This window comes from Lytechinus pictus, chromosome 13 (assembly GCF_037042905.1).
Source record: "Lytechinus pictus isolate F3 Inbred chromosome 13, Lp3.0, whole genome shotgun sequence".
Classification (NCBI taxonomy): domain Eukaryota; kingdom Metazoa; phylum Echinodermata; class Echinoidea; order Temnopleuroida; family Toxopneustidae; genus Lytechinus; species Lytechinus pictus.
Window position 1 is genome coordinate 17227106 of NC_087257.1, and position 14827 is coordinate 17241932.

Below are 14827 nucleotides of genomic sequence, written 5' to 3' on the forward strand. Positions count from 1 at the left end.
ATGGCAGAGGTAAAAATGGCAGAGGTGAAAATGGCAGAGGTAATAATGGCAGATGTAATAATGGCAGATGTAGTAATGGCAGAGGTAATAATGGCAGAGGTAAAAATGGCAGAGGTAAAAATGGCAGAGGTAGTAATGGCAGAGGTAAAAATGGTAAAGGTAATAATGGCAGAGGTGAAAATGGCAATTTTACCTGTGCCATTATTACCTCTGCCATTGATTTTGACCTCTGCCATTTTTACATCTGCCATTATTAATCCTGCCAATTTGACCTCTGCCATTTTTACATCTGCCATTATTAATCCTGCCAATTTTACCTCTGCCATTGCTGTTTGCAGTGTGTGAGGGTGTGTGCATGTGTGTACACATAATGGACTATGTGAATGTAATCCATACCGTTGGAATGCTCAAATTGAACAGTGTGGACTGTGTAAATGCTCACAGTGTATTCACATGGTGGACTACGTGTGATTCACACTGATAAAAAGCTCAAATTAAACAGTGGAATCACAGTTTCACATAGTCCACTATGTGAACACATTGAAAATACACTTTGATCACACACTGTGAATAAACTATGAACCCACTGTGAACACACCATGAGCAGGGTTTAGCCTTTCTCTTTTCAATTTCTCAATCTCAAATTTTTACTGTTCCCCTTTACGCCTGAAAGTGAAAAGAACAGTTGTTCTTTTCATTAAAAATGGCAGAGGTAGTAAGGGCAGAGGTAAAAATTGCAGAGGTAAAAATGGCAAAGGTAATAATGGCAGAGGTGAAAATGGCAATTTAACCTGTGCCATTATTACCTCTGCCATTGATTTTTGCAGTGTGTGAGGGTATATGCATGTGTGTACACATAGTGGACTATGTGAATGTAATCCATACTACTGGAATGCTCAAATTGAACAGTGTGGACTGTGCAAGTGATTACAGTGTGTTCAAATTTTTACTGTTCCCCTTTACGCCTGAAAGTGAAAAGAACAGTTGTTCGTTTTATTACATCTTCCCCCTCCCTTCAAAATATGATGGCGCAAGAAGTACAGGAGCACGACCGAAACAGCAAAGATGGAGATTGTTTGATTCATTGGCATTCACCAATTTATTTCAGATTCGTATACTCTGTATATACATACAATTCAAATAACATAAATTTACATTTAGATGAATAATTAATGAAAACGATGAAAATACGTATTTGCAATTAATCTGGGAAATTGCACAGATGAGAGGATACGGGGTAATACCGATTTGATTATGTAACTAAAATGCTGGTCAATTGTTGGTCATATTTTTTCAACAGTTGAGCAAAATTTACCTCTGCATTCGATTAATTATTTTCAGGATTGCTTAATTTGGGCACATGTGTGTTCAATGATGACTTGTGTGCGGCAACTATTCCCTGGACAACTATAGGTCAATGAGAAACAAAATATATTGAGCTATTTTCACTTATCAAAAGTTCTAATGACCAACAATGTTTGGGCAATGAAACGTATGCGACCCAAAGCTAGTTAAGGGATAATATTGTTAACAAGCATCATTCAGATATTTTTTCTTTTTATAAAAACAGAAATACAATATCCAATATAACATATCAATGAAGCCAAAATTGCACACATTTGCAAAACATTTGTAATGATTATTTTGTATCAAAGTTTACATAGTTTTGAAGTAAATTTACAGGCCTTTCCGAGTCATAAATAAGTGCGTGCCACATGCATACAATCATTGTGTGATAGGCCCCAGTCATTGTTTAATGGTAGGTGACTTGTCCGGCTACAGCAACAAGGTTAATGCACTCCCAGAATCTCTTTTAACCAACCAGATAGTTGGTTAAGATATAAACCTACAAGCTGTTGGTTAAAAAAATATTTTGCATGCAGCTTTGTTCTTAACCAACAGTTGGTAGGTTCATATTTTAACAAACATAAATTTTTAGGTAGGTTGGTTAAAATTTGAACCTCCTGGGTGCGAGCAGGCAAATTTAACTCTCGTCATACGCTAAGTACGTTGAAATGATTACATTGACGCTTGTTCGAATCATCCGGAGTTAATCATACCCTGCTAACAGATTGTTGATTCCTAACACATGCAAATCTATATAATCGGCATCGGTTGATTTCAAGTTCGGTGTAGAATAGATGCTGGTGTTGGAAGCACAGTTTGATTGTCTTCTCCAGCTTCATATCCCGTAATTTGAGTTTTTACAAATATGGTTCAAATAGCATTATTGACAGTTCACCACCTTGTGAGCTTCATCAGAGGACCATCTATATATTACATTTGGTGCGCATACTGGAATAAAAACGACCTAAAATAATGACCAATAGCGAAAGATAAACACCGAACTTGAAGTGGAAATCATCTATCGCCTTGTGTACATGTATGTGATCCGGGTGAAGGAGCCAAATCAGGGGAACGTTTCATCGACATTTTTATCTGACAACTATGTTGGTTAAAAAAAAAATCCTTGATTTTGATTGGCTGAGGAGCACCGTTACTATTGTAACTGTCGGGTGAAAGAGGACTTGTCGAATATATCGTCCGACAAATCATGCCATGAAACGCTCCACTCATGATGGTCTTGACTAGCATTTTGAACAGGAGGGAATCTCTAGTTTTCAGAGGGTAACATTGACATTGATTAAAGGCATTATGTAGACTTCCCAGACCAATAAAGCAATTGCAACACCTCGACATCATTATAGTTGATAATGGTCATCATATTGCTGGTTATCGCACTATACGCACTACTTTCCACGACCGCGACAACATCACTGTTCTTCATACTAACAATCATCATAAATCGCTCGATATATCGCTAGATATCGTGCTATACGGACTTCCCCCACGACCTCGACTGTTCTTCATATGAAAGTGATCATGCCACGCACCAAACTCATTGTCCCTTGCCTCAAGGTCCTTGGTCTTCTTGGACACTTTGGCTACTTCATTGGCGACCTTCTCTTCGAATATGAGTTTCTTTTCCGCTTCTTCTCTCTCCTTCTTTCGCCGGAGACGCTCCTGCTTCTCGAGCGCCCACTTCTGAGTAAGGGTATCCTCGACGTTGTCCATGAGAACTGTGGTTGGTGATCGATTGCGAGCTCGATATCGCTATGGATTGAATGCAAAACAGAGAGAGGGGCGTGTTATTAATTAAGATAGATACAACCTGGTAAAAAAAAGAGGTAGCCTTAATTGTTTGAGCAAATTAAAAAGTTTAACTACGACGGCATTTGAAGATACTGACGTTTGTGTGAAAGATGGTGGGAAAGATGATGATATTTTTGGTTTTTTTTCTGAAGTGTTTTATTCATTAACCAAAATGTCATAATCACGTACAATACAGATGTCAGTAAATTCCATATATATTGTGAATGGCAAATTACCCCCAACAAAAAATAATAAATGAATCAAATAAAATAAATAGATAACATTACAGAGAAAGTGCTGAAAATAATATTCAGTGATCTGTTAACTTCAACATTTTTTTTTCTTGAAATGATGGACTCACCTTCCCAAACTGCTCCGTTCATAATTATGGAATTTCATATTCCCTTTACTTAAGGCAGTATATTTTATGTCCATTACAGATGGGACATTACCGTATGATGAATAACCGATTATTAATGGTGATGACGATAATGAGGATAACAATAGTAAATAACGATAACTTTAATACTACCGTAATACTACGGAAGAGTAGTAGTAGATGATGATGATGAAGACGAAGAAGAAAAAGAAGAATACTAATTAAAATTATTACAAGAAGGAGAAGATGGGGAATGGGGAGAAAGAAAGAGAAGATGATGACCAAAGAAAAGGGGGTGATTTTTTTACCGAGAATTCTCCGGACGGCGACGGCCACTTGCCCTTCGGATGGTGTAAGTGTTGTTCAAATTTTGGAGGTTGCTTTAGAACATCTCGGCCTATCTGGATACCGTTAAACCGGTCCGAAAGTGGAGGAGGAAGACCATACACTGTAAGAAAAGAAAAGAAAATATCAGCCGGAAAGAAGAGAAATTAATTGGATCTACAGGTAGTCTGTAATATATATTTATATACCATCTTCAGTAAGCCGTTATTTTTTGCTGAAGATGATGATGATAATGATAATGTTGGAGATGATGATGACTTTGATGACGACGGTTTACCGATGTGATGACTGAAGATGATGGTGATGATGAATGTGTCCATATTTTTTTTTTGTGTGTGTGTGTGCGGGGGGGGGGGGGGGGGTGGTGATGATGGTGACCAAGGAGATAATGATAAATAGTTACTGATGATGAAGATGAAAATAATGGTGATTATTGGCAAGCGAAAATAGTTACGTTCATAAACTGCAATTGATTATGTTCTGATGATATATTATTTCTACTATGCTTATTTCTATATTTTTTGTGCGAGCGTGAAAAAAATCAAAATAAGAAATAGATCCTTCTCGTATCTTATCATGTAATGGTACGTAGAGTTTGAATGAAATACAACAAAAGGGGAAAAGGAAAATAAATAATATTCAGTTGGTTGACTTACCTATATCCATATTATCTGTTTTAAACTTAATATTGTAAGGATCCTTGTCGCTGGCTGTTAAAAACTCGGGTAAACCAAGAGGGCCGAGGGGCGGATACTGAGAAAAAAATAAACAAAACAAAATGATGATTAATATTTTGATGTTTTATATGACCGACGCCTAATCACTTTCATAAGGAGATGATGTGAACCATATAAGGACAACGAGTGAAAGCGGGGGGGGGGGGGGGGGTGGTCACTGTCACTTTCATTACTCTTATAGGAGTGACGTCAAGGACATTTGTTTAAATATTTTTAAGAAAACACATCTCATTTTTACTTTTCATTTTGTTGGTATATTCTAGATCACGTCATAAACCAGACAGAGTAATCTAGAATGTCATGCATCACTTCTGAGATTTGTTTCTTAACCATAAGTGATGTGCTTAGAGATAAATCCGAGTTAGAGTTAAAAATAATCTATAAGGCTGATTTGCTAAACCTGTATATGAAATTCAAATATTCGCCTGGCCAGTAATAAAAAAGAATTTATTTGAAAAATTTAGAGTGGCTCAAACTAATATACTTGAAACAATCACTAGACAAGTCCACAAGATCATGGTTCATTTCTCCAGCCAAAAGATGCCATTCAGCCTCCACCCCAACCCAAAAACGCCCCCAGAAAAAAAGACTTTCACCATGGTGAGTATATCATGAAGCGTCTTGTCAGGGAAAGTCACTGTCAAATTTGATCTGAGCCAATCAGATGCAAGGATTTCAGTAGCTTATAACAGTTTTCGATAGAAATCACTGACTTTTTAATTCATGAAATGCTCCCCAGGATAACTACCCGAGACCATGCTCACCTGTCTAAAGTCATGCAGTTGAGGATTCTCAAACTTCTCCTTGGGATGTACAAGTGTCTTTACGGCTTCTTTCCTCGCTTGGTCCGAGTCTGGGATATTGAACCTCGTGAGGATCTTCCTGCTCCTCGGTCGCGGTGGCTGTAAGATCTTAGGTAGCGTCACCGTTGGCTTCTCTGTCGTTGTCTGGGCCACCTTCTTCTCTCCGGGGAAGGTTCCCCAGCGCCAAGGCTGCATCGATTCGCGCGTGTTACGTTTCGGCGGTTTGGGCATGTATCTCTGCAGGGTGAAATCGGGTGGCGGCCGCTTCCAGATGTCATCCAGTTTCTCGGAAGGACGGATCAGGTAGGAGTCGCTTCTTGTCACCAGAAGGTCCTGCCCGGCTTGGTACTTGGACTTGTCACTGAGGGTCACAGTGCCGTGGTTCAAGACCGAGGTTGTTCTGTGATGGCCTCCCGTTATTGCTCGGTCTGCAGTTGGACCAAGCCGCTTTGACTTGGTCCCAGGAATTGCGCTTCTTGAATGCACCATTGTCATGGCGTCCTTCTGGATTATCGGTCTTCAGTGAGGCTTGGAGACAGATTGTCCCAAAAACTTAGGGGTTTACACCTGCAGAAAATGGAGATGGCCAAAGATGAGCCTCTTTTTAAAAATATTTTGTTGATTTGATTGGCAATTATATTGATACATCCCAGAAGGAAAAACCAGTAAGACCAGTAAGAATTTTTACTGGTTTCCAGTAGAATTTTACTGGTTTCCAGTATATTTTTACTGGGCCAATTGATTTTTAACTGGACCAGTAAAAATCAACTGGGGACCAGTTCAAACAATTGCATTCCAGTTGAAGCAATTAGTAATACCAGTTAAATTGTTTTTCATCAAACTGGTGTTTCTGGTCCAATAAATGGTTTCCAGTAGATTTTTACTGGTTTCCAGTATATGTTTACTGGACCAGTTGATTTTTAACTGGACCAGTAAAAATCAACTGGAGACCAGTTCAAACAATTGCATTCCAGTTGAAGCAAAGTAGTAATACCAGTTAAATTGTTTTTCATCAAACTGGTGTTACTGGTCCAATAAATAATGACTTTATTTCAAGTCAGATCATTTGACGAATTATGGCAAATGAATCTTGCAATTCAGAGAAAGTTATTATCGTTATCATTGTTATCATCATTCTTCTTATAATTATCATAATGATTTTATTATTATGATTATTATGATCATTGTTGTCATCATTCTTATTACTGTTATCATTGTTATCGATATTGCAATAATTATTATTAATATCATAATTATATCAAGTATTAACATTATCATTAAAATAATTATTTCCTTTAATTATGATTAAGATCAAAGCAAGATATATTCCTCTGATATAGTCAACTGGTCTAAAGTATAATTGTTTGAAATTAAACTGGTCAAGACCAGTAGTACCAGTAATTCTGATGATGCTGATCACGTGGTTTACCTCATTTGCATATTTCCTATTTTAAAAAGAAAAATCAGGATTTAGAATGGAATATCCTTGCAATGGCACTCATTATTGTTTAAAAACTTTCCAAATAAGTGTGTGAACTAATTCACAATGAAAATGTGTAATTTCATATATCACATTTAAAATAACAGCAGAAAGATTAATTTACTAACCATCTTTTCCATCATATTTCACTGACCATGGTATATAACAAACATAATGCATGCAATAAATTGATCCAGTAAGACCAATACGAGAACCAGTTCGACCAGTTCGAGGACCAGTCAGACCAGTAGAAAATACCAGTAAAGACCAGCTTGATACCAGTATGGAGACCAGTAACAACCACCAGAAACAAGACCAGTATAAAATTCCAGTATTTCAAGACCAGTTTAATTTTTAACTGGACCAGTAAAATTTTAAGTGGACCAGTATGACCAGTTAGACCAGTAAACCGATGTTCCAATTTCCAGAGTTACCAGTTAAAATTCTACTGGTCTAACTGGTCCAGTGGAACTGGTTTTTCCTTCTGGGATGACAATTATCGCTATTGTTTTACTCTGACAGCAATGATGGGAGTAGGACTAGCAGTTTGCACGATCATAATTAATAAATCATGTCGTAATGGAACTTAGTGAGTACATCATTAATCCGTTTGAAAACACTATTTTTGTCATTATTAGGAAACGTATAATTCACTCCTCAACTGGAACTGAGAAAACGAGGTCGAGTTTCCCTTCATACTTCAATTATTTTCATTAAATTGGACAATATTGGTGACATACATGTATTGCTTACAACGTGCCATGGAACAAACGGCTGTTTTATGCAGTGTACATGTAAATACATGTACTAGGACAGGTAGTCTATTATATCACGATTAAAAGCATATATGCCTAGTGTAAAAAGTGACCGGATGTGCTGCTTTTGATATATCAGTGGCATAATAGTACAGACATAAGACACGGAAATAAGGGGTAAGATAACATTAAGTGAGCGGGGGGGGGGGGGGGTGTCCAACAAAACAGTATCATAACAAGGAAAAAAGGAAATAATAAAGCCAGCTTATACATGTAGATCTGTGGTAAAAGTACGTTTAACATGGATGTTAAATTCGTAATGGATTGGGGTGGGGTGGCTGAACCCCCTTGTTCAGTAATAGATTAATTAATGTTTAAAAATACTTAATTAACGAGAGAAGAACCCCATCAAACTGACATATTAATACTAATTGTTGCGATCATGTTTATGTTGTCAAGCATCGTCAATACAAACTCACCACACCGTGAAAAGTAAATATTTGAACCCGGGATCTGTGATTACTGTGTGCAAGGATTGCAAATACATTGCCTGTCCTAGTTTTGCAACTTGGTTTTTAATGTATATGTAACTTTGTACGGTAAATGGGATAAAATGCACCAATTTAAATACATTGAATTACTAGTATATACATTTCAACCTGCCTTGAACCAGTATAGGTTCATGGACCTGGTTTTGCTTGTTACTTTTTGATTATTTGACTTTGTTTATTCGTATACTGCTTTTATTTGAAATAAATAAATGATTACAATCATTGCATTTTTTATCAAAAAATCACGAGCTTAGCAAGGGAGCCCCCCCCCCACCCCTCCCAAAAATGAGAAGATATTTCAAAATCAATATTCATATCTGAAAAAAATGGAATGAAAATTAGGCAAACAGGGAAGGGAAAACTATATACTAGTACACGATATATACATGGAAATTATGAAAAGCTTTAAAGGTAATAAGTAAAATGAATACATTTGGGGGTGGGCGCCCCGACCCCTTCATTATACCAATATAATCATTATAACTACTAGAATCATGCAGTTAAGATTGGAAACAAATATTACTCTAAACTCTTGATCCAACATGTGATTTTATTCGAATCATTAGACGCACCACAACAATTACCACGACAGCGAGGTTTTCCAAAACAGCTGGAATCACGTAAATCGTGCATAAAATATTTAAAGACCTGTGCATACATACATTCGACTGAATTCATTTGAATGTTCTTGAATGGAATTGAACTGATAAAGGTGCCAACGCTAAATCCCGGGGTATAATTAAAATATGCAGCACTTTAATTAGGACCTTAAGGGCTATATGGACCAAAAACTGACAACTACGAGCATATGTCCTTTATTATATATATATATATTTCAACCTGCCTAGTTACACAAGGCAAGTGTACATGGAAACGCGGTACTTTTGTCATTCACTTGATAAAGACGGTATGTACTCGTCGAAAAATTGTGGACTTCAATAAATTTTGTTGGATTAAAGCATGAAAGTTTCAACCTTTTTTCTCTTAATATTACTCCAACACGTGGAATATCTACCGAATATATATATATGTATGTACATATATATACTTTCCATGGTATGAGCATCGCCATAATAGGGCACAGGGGCTGCGGGACCGGGGGGGGGGGGGGGCTTCCGTCAAAAATCGTGTACAAAAACTTTAAAATTACCATCTGATTGCAATTTGTGCATGTTTATACGTTCCCCTACTTTCAAAACCATTCCGCGGCCCTATGGGGGGGGGGGGGTAGTAAAAAGTAATTGACTTGTCAGAGATGACTACCCAACATGCATAAAGGCTTTTAAAAGCATTTACTTACGAAACGATGTTAAAACTATGTATAATGTACAGAGAATAACGTAAGCTATACGGATAGTTAGCTAAGAATAGTACAGAGGAAAGATAGAAAGGAAGAGAGTGCATGGGGGTGATGTACATGTAAATCCCAAATGATAGTACATTAATTTGAATATGAAATATATATCGTTATTAGCTACGATCTCATATTTGGCTATCAATCGGTAATGATATTGCAGCCACTGTAGTAGTAGTAGTTTTAGTAGTCTACGACTCTATTAATTCCAATGTTTTACTTTGAATTCAGGCCCTGTCTCAAAGTACTTCTTGGAATCTTGGCTAGAATAACATATAGAAGGATAATTTGTAAGATATATTAATTGGCTATCCATGGCTGATGTATTTACGATAAAGTAGGGTACGTGATTTTTTTTCGGATATTGAACCATACGACATAGTCGACAGTTACGTTGGTGTTCCTCATCATTATTATCTACACTAGTCCTCTCTGCTGTATACACCTTCTCTGACTGACCTCTCTTACAATACATACCAAGTTACATGTACTATATGTGCAGGATCTCTCTGCTGATCTCCGAAGCTAACGGAGGAGGAAGAAGAATTGATCTGAAGTCCAAGACCTCGATATGAATGGATTGCATCGTTTCAGAAAAGATAATGCCCAAAATAAAACTAATCAAAGCGATCCAAATTGATACACGAAATGGACTAAATTCTATGATGAATTCGAAATATAAGAAATTAATAACAAAAAAAAAAACATTTTAATAATGAAGTAGATGTACATGTACACTACATGTATGTTTTTAGAGATTTGTAAGAGATGATAGCAACGTTAAATGAAGTCATACAACAAGAATCCTATATGACTTCCTTAGAACAGAATATAAATCATAAACATGCAATTAAAATAGAAAAGATGTCTTACCTCAATTGAAGAAAATGGCATTTAGATCCAGTTTTAAGTTAATTCCTTATGTTTTCGACGGTGCACGTTGTATATGCTGTCCCTCAAAATACGGGTTGTGTATATTTCGTGCTTCGCATGGGGTCCCGTATGAAGGAGGGGTTTAAGGGTATACCTGTTGATCGTAGTTACGGACCATAGCAACGGCGAAGCGGTGCAGACTCGTCCATTGTGTAGCGGAGCGAATAACAATGGATTGCAGGCTGACAAGCGGTGCGGTGAGTCGTAACGTAAGGACAATAGGCCGACAAATACCAGAGCAGACCGAACACGCGCTGTTAACACGATAAACCCTTTTCGGAATAATAGAATCACCCACGATCCTTTCTCAATGAAACCGCTCAATTTGACCTAAATTTTAGGGTCACAAACGTGCTTTCGAGAGGTCAAATTCTTGAATTTGTGCCTCTGGCATCCTCCCAATTCAAGGAAGCAGATCGGGACAGTGGAGAAAGTTTAGAGGTGAACGAAAAACCATTGAAACCAGTCGGGAGCGCGCGTAACGACCCATTTTTTATGGGGGGCCAGAAATGGCGTATGGGGCAAAATTTCTTAAAGGAGAATGAAACCCTTTAAAAAAGCTGAATCCATATCAAAGAGAAAAATAAAAAAAACATATTGTTGAAAGATTGAGGAAGATTGAATGAATAATAAGAAAGTTATGAGCATTTGAATATTGAGATCACTAATGCCATGTAGTTCCTCCCATTGGCAATGCGATCAAGATCTATGATGTCACACACGTACAACTCCCTCATTACTTTAGTACTTATTTCACTTATATTCTCACTTTTATAGAGTCTATATCACAAGGTGAGGTGTTCTCTTTATGAGAGGACAAGTACAGAGGTTTCACAACATCATATAATTGATGAATCGTTTGTCATATCATTAGAATGAGCAAAAAGAGATGTTTTGGGGTATATTTTCAGTGTCCAAAAGGGGAGAGTTGTTCATCTGTGACATCATAGATCTTGGTCGCATTGCCAATAGGAGGATCTCCATAGCATTAGTGATCTCGACATTCAAATGCTCATAACTCTTCTATTGCTAGTCCTATTTTACTCAAACTTTTGTTGATCTTATTCTTTGATTTTTCTGCTTTCACAAAAGCTAACTTGCTCCAAGAGTTTCATTCTCCTTTAAATGCTGCGACCAACAAATTCGAGAAAGTAAGACTTCTGACCTTAATGCAAAATTTTATTTTTGTAATATATTTTTACTTAATATTCAGAAAACTATATCATACTTTTACCCATTTTCCTTTCCTAACTTTCTTTATCCCTTTTTCTTGGGAGTGAAAATTTTTGGGTCCATGAGCCCCGAATCCCCATCTGCACGCCAGTGAAGCGAGCTTAATTCATAATTCATATAGAGAAAAAGAAATGATGAAACCACTGGCGTAAATCCGTGTTGATGGGTGGGGGGGGGGATGACTGAAATATTTTGGCTTTTTTTTTGGCAATCATGTTTTTAGATATGCAAGGAATTGTCATTGATATGTCCACAGTGGCGTACCGTGGGTCACGGCATTGGGGAGGGGGGCACCAGCAAAATGTTTGAATCACTGAGTGATCGAGCGCGCTCAGTTGCCAGTTATACTGACCTAATAGAGACATTTTCTGGACAATGTCATTAAACGGATATGCATCTCACTGATCAAATAATAAGAGCGCGAAGCGCGAGCTGAATTTTTTTATATTCACACCTAAAAAGAGACATTATAATCAAATTTGTGTAATCATGATAGGTACCTGTCTCGCTTAACAATACAAGCGCGAAGCGCGAGCTGAAGTTTTCGTATATTTTGACCCCAAACAGCGAGATTTTGAGGAATATATTTTAGGAATCCATTAAGAGTATGCATATCTCACCATAGTCATCTAATGCTAGTGCCAAGCGCTTGCTGTTTTATAAGAATTGCATCTGAACACATGAAACACTTTTTGTAGTCATTGCAATCCGTCATGATTATCATACGCATCTCACTAATCAAATATTGCGAGCGCGAAGCGCGAGCTGAAAATTTAGATAATTCAGACCTGAAGTGGGGCATTCTAAGGTTTCTTTGTAGGAATTAACTAGGACCATACGTATTTCAATATCCAAATGATGCGAGCGCGAAGCGCGAGCTGAAATTTTTTTATATTCAGATCAGAAGAAGGGACATTTTAAGGACTGATTTTAGGAATTCATGAAGAGTAGACATATCTCACCAATCCACTAATGCGAACGTAATCACGGACAGGAAATGTTTCATATATACGAAGACCTTAACATGGGGCAATCCCTAAAAAGAAGCATATGTCACTACATAAAACAATGATAACTCAAGTGCTAGGAAATAAATTTGGTTTATATTGACTTGAAAACGGGATGTGTCAGTACAACAGGATTATATATCTCGTTAACAGACAATGCAAGCACCAGGAACAATGAATACGTAGGCCCTGGGCAAATTATGTTTCATGAAGTTATGATAAAAACGTTTTTTATGTAATGTAACATAACATAATTATAATATAACATTATAATGAATAATATTTTCTTCTTTCCCACTATACGCTTCTCTTCCTTTCTCCCTCTTTTCTCTTTTTCCCCTTTTCCCCGGTTTTTTTTTTTGGTCAGCCGATGGGGGGGGGGGGGGGGGGGGCATGCCCCCCGTAGTTACGCCACTGTACGTCCATATGGCAAATACCCCTCCAATATTATTATCTTTTTTACCCCATGATGGTTTAATGGTTTTATTAGAGATTACATTAAAAAAGAATTGACATTCCATTTTAATCCCTTCCCAAAGACCCCAACATTGATGAATTGGAAGAAACGGGAGTTTCTCTTCAATGTTATAATATGGACATAAGTATTTCGTTTGGAAATGGTGAACTGGCTCTTTATTTGCATTTTATGATTCAATAATATTGTTTTATTTGTTAAGCGGTATTTCAGGAAGAATTAATTTTCACCAATAAAACAATTATCTCTTGTGTTTTTTTTTCTTCATTTCTTTCGTAAAAAGTGGGGGGATGTTTGTACAGGCCATCCCCCCCCCTCCTCGAAAAGTGGGGGGGGGGGGATATATCCCCCCTCCCCCCCCCCCGGGATTTACGCCAGTGGATGAAACATATTGATTTTGACATTTTCACGGACAAAAATTATATATTTGTCTTCATTTTTGTATATCGCTCTTCAACTTTTTTAAATTTTATTTCCACGTGACAAGTGGCTGAGCCTTTTTCTTGCTTTGTCAACGTTGCTCCCTTCTATTTCCGGGGGAAGGCACCTCGGGGCACACGAAATCAATGCAATGTGGCTCGTGTCTCACAGGATCCTGTATCTACGCCCTACCCGGTAAAAAAGTAAACGTAATTTTTTTGGTAACCTTTTGCTTTTCATAATTAAGTTCATTGAGTTCAAAACAATGGTGTTAAGAGCCAAACAAAATTGAGGGGGTACAACATTACGCATTGGTTAGGGGCATAAACATCGTGAGCGAGCGAAAACTGTGGCCTTTTGTAACCAAGATCGATTTAAAGAATGATTTGACATAAAATAAAAAACAAAAATATATCACACTTTTCCTTGTGAAAACGGAAAATTGTTAGAGCATAGGGCTTAAAAAAAGGAAAAGAATTAAGTTGAAAAGTTTTATACGCAAATTGTATGTAACAAATAAATATTATACTTTGTTATTATCATTAGGTTAGGAAATTAAGCAAGGATATTATTTTGGTGCAAATTTTTTTGAAAACATAGTGATCATCAAGGGAGGTTCAAATAAATGATTGACATGTAAATCTTTTTGTACATCTTGTAATAAATCCACAATGGCAAGCAAAGAGAAATCCTCTTTCATGCTAGGGCGAATTAATTATGAATGTTTTCTTTTCATGCTCTATTTCATCACTATTATTATTATTATTATTATCATTCATTTATGTTGTTTATAATCCTACCAAGGAGGCCAATAAACGTTTATCCAGTGTTCTTTTTAATTTTGTTTTGTACATTTGACACCGTATTGCCTTTAACATGTTTAATATTATCACGCCCGCAGTTTGCCTAACAACCTTACCCGATGCAGAAATGCTTTATATTATCATGATTATTGAGACATGAAAATGTTTGTTGTCATACGGAAATGTCGCTATTTGTATTCTCTTCTTTCTCCTCTCTTCACTTTTCTTCCTCTTCTTCTTTGTTTCCCCCTGTATTCTCTTTTTTCCCCATTCACTATTTGAAATGTTGAGGGTGTCCTTTTTCAGGCCTTTGTGCTTATGACTGTCCCCTCCCATGCGATGATTGTTTATTGTTATTTTACCGTGAAATATTGTCAATATATTTCATGTTGTATGATA

General features: G+C 37.0%; 1 protein-coding gene across 1 annotated transcript; it reads right to left on the reverse strand.

Moving 5' to 3' along the window:
- Positions 1-1072: 1072 nt before the first annotated feature.
- LOC129274589 (uncharacterized) lies at positions 1073-10916 on the reverse strand. The gene is made up of 5 exons (XM_064108353.1): positions 10431-10916; positions 5379-5984; positions 4534-4630; positions 3841-3980; positions 1073-3114 (listed from the first exon to the last, which is right to left on the reverse strand). Exons 2-5 carry the CDS (start codon positions 5910-5912, stop codon positions 2800-2802), a joined length of 1086 nt encoding a protein of 361 aa, XP_063964423.1. The 5' UTR covers positions 5913-5984; positions 10431-10916; the 3' UTR covers positions 1073-2799.
- Positions 10917-14827: the final 3911 nt, after the last annotated feature.

Excerpts from the sequence above, each read along its gene's own strand:
- LOC129274589 (XM_064108353.1), bottom strand. The coding sequence starts at position 5,912 with ATGACAATGGTGCATTCAAGAAGCGCAATTCCTGGGACCAAGTCAAAG. Across the intron at positions 4,631-5,378 it reads AACTGCATGACTTTAGACAG|TATCCGCCCCTCGGCCCTCT; the intron begins GTGAGCATGGTC and ends TTTTTTTCTCAG. Across the intron at positions 3,981-4,533 it reads AACAGATAATATGGATATAG|TGTATGGTCTTCCTCCTCCA; the intron begins GTAAGTCAACCA and ends CTTTTCTTACAG.